General features: G+C 38.6%; 1 protein-coding gene and 1 long non-coding RNA gene across 2 annotated transcripts; one reads left to right on the forward strand and one right to left on the reverse strand.

Moving 5' to 3' along the window:
* The first annotated feature begins 2257 nt into the window (after positions 1-2257).
* LOC131007208 (uncharacterized) lies at positions 2258-4566 on the forward strand. The gene is made up of 2 exons (XM_057934364.1): positions 2258-2733; positions 4488-4566. The coding sequence occupies exons 1-2, from the start codon at positions 2258-2260 to the stop codon at positions 4564-4566; spliced, it is 555 nt and encodes a 184-aa protein (XP_057790347.1).
* Positions 4567-7842: 3276 nt separating this feature from the next.
* LOC131022918 (uncharacterized) lies at positions 7843-8908 on the reverse strand. The gene is made up of 2 exons (XR_009101445.1): positions 8395-8908; positions 7843-8128 (listed from the first exon to the last, which is right to left on the reverse strand). It is a non-coding gene; the product is annotated as an uncharacterized LOC131022918 (long non-coding RNA).
* Between the last annotated feature and the right edge of the window lie 1109 nt (positions 8909-10017).

The following is a 10017-nucleotide window of genomic DNA, read 5'->3' on the forward strand; positions in this document are numbered from 1 at the left end:
GGTTTCATTTAGTAAGAAAAATAGTATCATTTATTCTCTATATAATGGTTTCATTTAGTAAGAAAAATAGTATCATTTGTTCTATATTTAAAGGTTTCATTTAGTAAGAAAAATAGTATAATCTTGTAGTGTCATTCGAAATGTTAAAGTGTCATTTCAAATGTTATAGTGTCATTTGATATTTTATAGTTTATTTTGAAATGTTAAAGTGCCATTTGAAATTTTATAGTATCATTTGATATTTTATAGTTTCTTTATAAATGTTATAGTGTCATTTCAAATATTGTAGTGTCATTTCAAATGTTATAGTATCATTTAAAATTTAGTAGTGTCATTCGAAATGTCTAAGTGTCATTCTAAGCGTCATTTGAAATCTTGTAGTGTCATTCGAAATGTCTATGTGCCATTCTGAATCTTAAGGTGTCATTTCAAATGTTATAGTGTCTTTTGAAATATTAAAGTGTTTTTTGCAATCTTGTAGTGTCATTTTTATATAGGAGTTGTGTCTTTGAAATGTTATAGTGTTAATTATTATAAGTAGTGTTATTTACATCGTGTCAATTATAGAAAAGTGTCATTTACAAGATTATAGTATCAACTCAATGTTTTAATAGTGTTACTTAACAAGTAACATAGTGTCATTTACTTTTTTTAAGAATATATGTAAATGAAACTATATCTAAAGTGTTATTATACTTAAGAATAATATCATCTACAAGTAAAATAGTGTCATTTTCTATTATTAAATGTGTCATTTACCAAGAAAAAATAGTAACGTTTATATATATTAAAAGTTTCATTTGCAAAATAAAAAGTATCATTTTCCTTCTTTTTTCTTTTTCGTTTTTTCCTTTTTCCATCTTCTTTATTCTTTTTTTTCTTCTTCTTCTTTTTTCTTTTTCGTTTCAATTTTTAATTATTTTTTTATTTTATTTAGTTTCAAAAATAGTATTATTTGTTCTATATTAAATGTTTCATTTAATAAGAAAAATAGTATCATTTGTTCTATATTAAAGGTTTCATTTAATAAGAAAAATAGTATCATTTGTTCTATATTTAAAGGTTTCATTTAGTAAAAAAATGTAACGCCCCGCTTTTCCCTAGCTAAATTTAGAGTAAATTTTGAACTTAGACCATCCACAGCGCGAAGATTGAAGGGCGGGTCGAGCCGGGACGAAGGAAGACGACGCGCGCTGGAGACCCGTCCTGGTTCGAAGGGGTGGCGAAGCGAAGATCCGGGGCGAGAGGCGGATCGCCTATTTAAAAAAAAATTAATTCGATTCTTTTTTGAATTTTCGACCGTTTGTAATTTTTTTTTTAATAAAATGACCGTTGAATCAAACGGCCGAATTCGACTTTTTCATTTTTTTTTCCCTTTTATCTATATATATCACCACTCTTCTTCATTCATTTCACATCTCCACATCAAAAAATCATCTCCACATCAAAAAAATTTCTAAAAAAAATGTCTTCCTCCTCATCAAGCCACGAGGACGAGCGACGTGCTGAAGAATTTTCCAATATTGTACAACAATTTAACCAAATTGTTCAAGATATTGGTGATCCAGAAGAGCAACCTCGTCGTCGCCGACGAGGTGCGCGGAAGAAGGCTTTCATTCGTCGGGACCGTGAAGCCGGCGCTGTACGTTTGCACGCGGATTACTTTGATGAAAATCTGGTCTACCCCGACAACATCTTTCGCCGCCGTTTTCGGATGCGTCGTGCGTTGTTTTTGCGCATCGTTAATGCCGTCGCCTCCGATCCATACTTCCAACAACGCACGGATGCACTTGGGAGGCCCGGCTTCACGTCATTGCAAAAGTGCACTGTCGCTGTTCGTATGCTAGCAACGGTGGGGCAGCGGAGCAATACGACGAGTATCTCCGGATTGCAGAGTCCACATCGTTGGAGTGCTTCCGGAGATTCAGTCGTGCCATTATTCAACTCTTCGGCGCGGAGTACTTGAGGAGACCGACTTCCGCTGACTGCCAACGGCTTCTAGCAATGCACGAAGCGAAGCACGGCTTCCCGGGAATGCTAGGGAGCCTTGATTGCATGCATTGGGCGTGGAAGAATTGTCCCAACGGCATGGCAAGGCGCATACACTCGCGGCGATCAGGGGGAACCGACCATCATCCTCGAAGCCGTCTCCTTGCAAGATCTATGGATCTGGCATGCTTTTTTGGGGACTCCTGGTTCGAACAACGACATCAACGTGTTCAACAACTCGACGTTATTCAACGATCGGCTGCAAGGAATGGGGGTGTCGGTCACATATCAAGTCAACAACGCCTACTACACAAGTGGGTACTACTTGACTGACGGCATCTATCCCAATTGGCCTGTATTCATGAAGAGTCCTACACATCCGACGGATCCGAAAGGGAAGAGGTTCCAAGTGATGCAGGAAGCGGCTCGCAAGGATATTGAACGAGCCTTCGGCGTCCTTCAAGCTCGTTGGGCAATCGTCAAAGGCCCAGCGCGTCTTTGGAGCAAGGAGGCGATGAGTGACATCATGTTCACGTGCATCATTTTGCACAACATGATCATCGAAGACGAAGGCGAGCAAGCAACACAGTGGGAAGAAGACGCCGACGAAGCTTCGAGTAGCGCCGCATCTCAACCTCATGTCGGTGCTCTGTCGGATTTTCGTGCTTTTGTTGCACGACAAGCATCCATGCGAGACGCGGAGATGCATGCTCGCCTCACATTGGATTTGAAGGAGCACATTTGGTCTCGTTTTGGTCCGATTGAGCCCTAGAAAATTCTTGTAATTTTTTTATTATTATTGTATTTAAATTATGTCTTTAAAATATTGTAATGTTTAATTTTATTTTTAATGGAATTGGGAATTTAAAAATAAAAGTGTAGAAATATGAATTTTGTGGAAATGGGGATTTAAGCACCTACCTAAGACACAATGCATTGGAGAGGGGTGTGTCTTAGGTGGGGCCCACTCCTAAGACACCCCTCTAAGCAACAAGCATTGTGGATGCTCTTAGAAGTATGAGACGATTCACGCTGGAGAAATGAAACAATTTATTTTTAATTCCAGCAAATGATTTACAAAAAAACTTTTGTAAAATTTCATTTATTTAAATTCTTATGCATTGCATATTTATTTAAATTTAGCATTTAGCATTTAGCATCTAGCACCTACATGAGCTATTTAATTAGCGAACCCTGAGAATTTATTACAGTTTCGATAATTCAACTGTGAATGATTTATTTGTCAAACCCTCCTTCACCTCACACCTATGTTGCATAGGTGCGGTGGTGCGGATGCGGGGGCGATACGATACGAGTACGGGGATACGGGTTTCTAAAAAATTATAGGGTGCGATTCGGCAAGGATACATCTAATTATTAAAATTTTATTATATATAATGCTTATAAAATATATACAATTTAAATTTTCTTAAATTAATTATATGTAATTTACATTTTATTTTACTCAAAAGTTAAGCATTTTCAATTGTATAAGTTAATTGGGCAACAATATAACGATTCAAATATTATTAGTCCAATAAAATTATCAAAATCAACCTTGTGCAGGCCTTTCGTGCATGAGATACGTGAATTTCGCCTATGGAATTTGCGAATCCGGTTTATTTTTATAAATTGTTTTAAAAGATACGCCACGTGGCGAATCGGGTGCGAATCCGACGAGAATCCGAGAGAATCGCACCCCAAAAGAATCCGATTCGCCGTACATGCTAATTTTTGAAGAATCCATGCATCATAGCCTCACACACACTCAACGATCCCATCAAGAGTAGGCATAGCCATACCATTTCCTTTAGCCTTATCAACTTTTACCCATTCCTAAGGCAGAGACATCAAGTCCTCAACAACTCCTTTACCAATCCAAAGTTACTTCAGCAAAATTCTATCTTTTGTCATTCTACACAAATCAGACTCAAATTTCCCTTTACCCATTTTACTCTCTCGTCCACAACAATCAGTCCAAGAAATGCTTTGCAGATCACTGAAGCCCAGCTCAAAGAACTATCACAAGGTTTCATCTTTTAAAAACTCCATTACTTGTTTTTGCAATATTGAATGAGGCATCTAAATCACCTTTATAAACACACAAATCACATCTGCCCAAACAAGAAACACACATACACATACATTCGTGTTACCTATATGTATCACAGAGTCAACATATGAAATGCATAACTGTTCATATATGCTAATGAGCAAGATATCTACTGAATCGACTATTAGAGAAGAGCATACATGTTTAATTGTGATAACCAAATTGCAAGATTATGTTTTTACAAAACGAGTCACTGAATGATTTCAAGAACCTTTTATTCATTGAAAAGAAAAAAAAGAACTTTTATATGCGTGTGAGCTTTGTTCCCCAAATCTGTCGGACAAGGGCCGAGGCGGTGGAACTCCTGTTGCTCGTCGGAGTATTACAATTGAGGGAAATAGGAGGAGTCTTGATGTTGGGTGTGGTTGCTGCTGTGTTGAGTCAGTAGAGGGAGAGAGACTGGCGGCGGCGGCGAGCTGTTGTCGCCGGTAATAGGAGAAGAAGCAGGGGTGGTGGTTTTGTGAGCGGAGGGAGGTGGCGGCGTCTCCGCCGTCGCCGAGGAAGTAGATGGTGCCGTGTGCGGCGCCAGTGCCTAGATCCGGGGTGGATGGACTCGGTGGGGGCTAGGGCTTAGGCGGCGCCCTCCGTTCGAAATCCGAGCGGTGGCGGCTGGCCGGTGTGTTCTGTGTTCACGCGGAAGAGAGAGTCAGCCGGAGGGAGTGTCTCGCCGGGATTTTAGAGGCGGCGGCGCTGGCTGAAGGAGGGGGTGTCGCTGCTGCCCTCGTATGTGATGTGTGGGTGTGAGCCGAAGAGAGACAAGAGGATGATGGGGGTGAGCGGCTGTGAAGAAGAATAGAGGGAAAAAAGGAGTTGAGCTTTGAGGTGGTTGGGCTGAGTAAGATTGTGGGTTTGAGGGTTGAGCTGTGATGAGGAGCTGGGCCGATTTTCATTTAATTGGCTGATGGGCCTTGCTTTATTTATTCAATTGGGTCTCTTTTATTTAAAAGATGGGCTGCAGTATTCTATTAAGGTGTTGGGCCGTTGTATTTTTTTTATAAAAGATCTTGGACTGTTTTATTTTATTTAATTGGGCTAATAACATAGATTAATTTGATTAATTATGTTATAGAAAAATTTGATAATAATAATATTATTATTATGTGCATATATTAAGTGTAATTACTTATTATATGAGTTGAGCATGAATGATTTGCATTAAGTATTTTTGCAAATGAAGGCATTTATAATTTAAATTGGTTTTCATTAAATCCAATTATGAAGGAAAATCGAGCAAGGATATCGTTGGTGTCTTTAGCTCAAGATTTTAGTTTTCAATATTTATTATTAAAATTTGAAAACCTGGTGTGATGAATCATAGAATATTTAGTACACTCACTAAGAAGTAAGATTAGCTTCACGAGACCTATTAAGAATAGAATTTCTTGTAGACTTTGTGACCAGGGGGATTAGCGCTGCTTTCCCAAGACATGTTTATATGTGATTATGATCTTCAGGCTTTGCCTAACCAGGTGGGCTTACTTTCCAAATGTATAAAGTATGATTGAGTTATTAAGCTCTAAATGTTTCAATAAAATGCAAATTGTTTATTCAATAAAATGCAAACTGTTTATCCAATAAAGATATTTTGTGCACTCTGCTCTGTTTAAGGCTCGTAACAACGAATCGATCGAGGTTCTCTCTTGACCTAACACGTTATTTGATAATTGTGTACACCTATTAGGTGACCTGGTGGGTTGATCTTCATCAGGCACTAATCATGTATGAGGCGTTATAAGGGTGCTCGACGGGATGTGTTCCAGAGCATTGGGTCCCAAATGGGAACTTAACTGGGTTACGCCCTCAGTTCAAGCAAGCGGGAGTAATGGATCCGTCGGTGGCTAAAAGGTCCGGGATCACAGCGAGTAACGGAAAGGGAGTGTGACATGTGCGCACAAATGAAAGAAATTATTTTAACATGCTTAGAAGTTATTTCAATTTAAAACCTTCTAAGTTATGTCATTTATGATTGGATAAACTGTCTTTACGAAAATATGAAATGTTTATGAAAATGCTTGCCCACTGAGTACATTAGTACTTAACCCAAAAATACTTTCAAATATTTTCAGGTTGGCTGGTCGGTGCTGACGGGATGAGCTGAGGCTAGGGTTCAACTTTCCATTTTAGACTTCCGCTGTAGCAATTACTCTTATATGTTATTTTGTCTTCTCAACTTAAGACTTTTATGTTAGATTTAGAATAACATCTTTGATTGAGTTTAAACACTTAACTTCAAATTTTATGCTTATGAATACTGGTTATCAGAAGCATGAAACAAAACTTGTGATCCAAAGGGGGCCTAGCCCGACTTGTTATCTTATTATTCAGGTTTTAACAAGGTTTTTCCCTTATTTATTACTATGAATTATTCACACCTCGATTATATTTATTCCTTCAAGAATTGGGGTGTGACAAAAAAATAGTATCATTTGTTCTATATTTAAAAGTTACATGTTACGAATACTTTCTTCATTCAAATTACATGGCACCACTAAACATCATTAAGATAAATTACATGGCACCACTAAACATCATTAAGATGAACCAAAGAGGTCTTTCCTCGTATTATATGCAAATGATATATTAATATATGTAAAATGACACTATAAGATTTAAAATGACACTTCAACAATTTAAATAAAACTACAATATTTTAAATAACACTATAAGATTTCAAAATGATATTACAACATTTCAAATGACACTTCAAGAATTTGAATGACACTACTCTGACATCCAATAATACTATGAAGTTTCAAATGATATTACAACAGTTCAAATGACATTTCAACAATTCCAATGAAACTACGAGATTTCAAATGACATTTCAACAATTCCAATGAAACTACGAGATTTCAAATGACAAAATGACATGTCAAATAACACTATGACATTTGAAATAACACGATGTCATTCAAATGAAACTATAAAAGTCTAAATGACACAACTTAGAGCATCCACAACTGCTTGCACCCATAGTGGGTGCAATAGAATGGGTCCTCACTTCTATTGCACCCACTCCAACAATGGTATTGCACCCACCCGGGTGCAATAGATTTTAATTTTATTTTCTCTTTACTTTTATTCAATGGGTCCCACAATGGTATTGCACCCACCAACAATGGAGGCGCTCGCCACCACCTTCACGGTCACGACGAACCACTACCCGCTTTTTCGTCGGGCGTGGTGGAGGTGGATCGAACCGATATGAACTTGCCACTTGCATAAAATTCACAGCACATCTCATAATAAATAAATCGGGGGCTTGAGTAGGATCGGGAAGAGGAGGAAGTTGTGCGGGATCAACATGAACTTCTTCGTCGGATGAAGAATTTGAGGAAGAATTATTGTTGGAAGAATTGGTGGATAAAGACATTTTTTTTAAGAGTGGAAGAGAATTGGTGGATGTGTTTGTGATTGAGGGAAGGGGATATATAGGTGAAAAAGGAAAAAAAAAAAAGAAAAAAAAAATCGGCCGAAAGACCGTTGAAGGCAACGGTCAAATGACCGTTAAATTTATTTATTTATTTTTTTTAATTTCGGAAAGGGGCGCGTGTTTACACGCCCCCGCCTTCGCTCCCACAAACCACGAGTGCGAAGCAACGCCCCCACCCCATCACACCCGGGAGCGGCAACGGCAGTGGGTGCGATAGGCCGGGTTCGATCCGGCCATCGCACCCACCGCTGTGGATGATCTTATGCATACAATTGGCAGTTCAATAATTGGCATGACATTACAAGAATTGGAATGAAACTATATCCTTTATATAATGAAACAATCTAAGTTGTTATCGTACATTGGCATTATTATAACGTAAGAGTGTCAATTAAAATTGAAATTTCAAGTGATAGGGTCATTTGCATATCTAAATAGTGTCAATGAAGGCGCTGCCGTCGAGGACGCCTTCTCGTCGCCGGCATGAGCTGCTGCCTCACGCCAGAGGCTCTGGATTCCCACAAAACTGTTCAACACGAACCCGCTCTTAACAATCAGCCCATGAACCACCATTGTAAGCAAAGAGTTCCCCACTGCATGTCACATAGAATATACAAAAATCAGATCTTGAGTAAGCTTCCTTTTCCACCAAGCCATAAATCTCGTGATCCCCACGACTCACCCAACTGATTCCATACATTCCATACCAAGCAGGTGAAATTAAACCTCTAAAATTAAAGATTCAATTACAGTTTAAGAACGCCATATCCACCAATTACAGACAGCAAAAGCGAGAGAGATTGAGAGAGAGAACAGAGGGCAGAGGAAATCGTCGAGTGTGTGAGAGAGAGAGGGTCACCTGGTCAGGCGGCGGCGCCGAGAAAGAGAGGGGCAGTGACGCTGCTGTCGGTCGGAGAAGAAGGCAGCGATCCTGCTGCTGTCGCCGAGGAGTGGCGCCGAGAAAGAGAGGGAGATGCAGGGGCTCTGGCAGGCGGCATCGGTAGGAAAGGAGGAGAGACATAGGGTTTCTAAAATTTGGGGATTTTTCGTGATTACATAGAGAACGCATAGTGGATTTTGAGAGTTCGAGGTATGGAAAAAAAGGCGGCGGTGATGGCTTGTGATTGAGGCCGCCGGATATGAGAGGGAGGCGGCGAGGGAGAAAAGACGAGAGATGGAGGTTCCGAATCTTCAGAGGAGACGGAAAGATGGTCGAAGCGAGATGGTGAGAGAGGAGAGAAGAGGGTGAGAGAGGCAGGCACCGCCGTCGAGACTCGAGAGGACGGCACCGAAGAAACGGAACCTCCGTAATCTGCATGTGTGCGATCGAGAGAGAGAGAGGTCAGGGGAAAGAAGAGAGAGGTGTTTAGGGCTTAGAATAATTATATATATATATATATATATATATAGGGGCGCGCTCCAGTGAGACCCCTATGTAAATGTTAGACCTAAGACAAAATATATACCATCGGATCATATGATCCAATGGCCTATAATAATCTGTGAGATTATGACCGATTTTAATTGTTCACTTATAATTCACACGTTCACACTGGGATAGGGACTTTTTGGTAATTTTTTTATTGACTTCTGAAATGTCGTCCCACCCACTTCCTCGATTCCCGGATTAATTAATGTGAAGATTTACATATCATTTTTACTCCAACCACACGGTAAATGAATAAGATGCAAAATTGGAACCCATTTTTCTTACTTTTCTTTCTTTGTCAGTAGATCTAGGGCTTCATCCAAGTAGCTAGGCACGAGTGGCGAAGACGAAGATCTTCCTGGTGAACAAGCGGCGTCCAAAGTAAGTTCCGATCTATAGGAGTTTTCGATTTTTTCGTTATTCAATGGTTTTTTTTCGTGATTTTTGGAATCTCATTTTGTTCAACACGATATCCAAAATCGATTAATTGTGGTGTTTTTTTTCTTCACTTTTTCAAGGTGTTATTCTGGTTGGAAAATAGGTGAAAGTAGTTTGTTCATCGAAAACGCAGAGATTTGTTCTTATTAGTATTGAAGTTTCGATTTTTGTATGACTGTATGCAAATGGATGTGGAAAAAGATTGTTTAGAGAATATTTATCTTTTGTGTTGTGTTCTGATTTTTGAGCTTTGATTGCTGTTGTTTTTCAAAATTTTGCAAAATCAATTGAAAAATTCAATCTGCTTGTTATTATTTAGCGGACATATTTTTTTGGTGAATATTAAAAGATTTGAAAACTGGATTAGACACAAATTACAATAATACAATTTAGGTTCTCTGATTATGTTTAGTTTTTTATTTTTTTATCATTCAATTAAGGGTAAAATTAGCATAAATAATGCATTCTATTTTTTTTCATGTTCGTTTTCTTTAATGGTGATTTTGGGAGAATTCTATTTTTTGAAATTGTGGCTTTGGATATTTTTGAGAGCATTCTAACTAAAGAATTTAATTAATATTCTATTAAATATGGATGGATCATTATATTTAGGAT

Source organism: Salvia miltiorrhiza, chromosome 1 (genome assembly GCF_028751815.1).
Source record: "Salvia miltiorrhiza cultivar Shanhuang (shh) chromosome 1, IMPLAD_Smil_shh, whole genome shotgun sequence".
In the NCBI taxonomy this organism is placed as follows: domain Eukaryota; kingdom Viridiplantae; phylum Streptophyta; class Magnoliopsida; order Lamiales; family Lamiaceae; genus Salvia; species Salvia miltiorrhiza.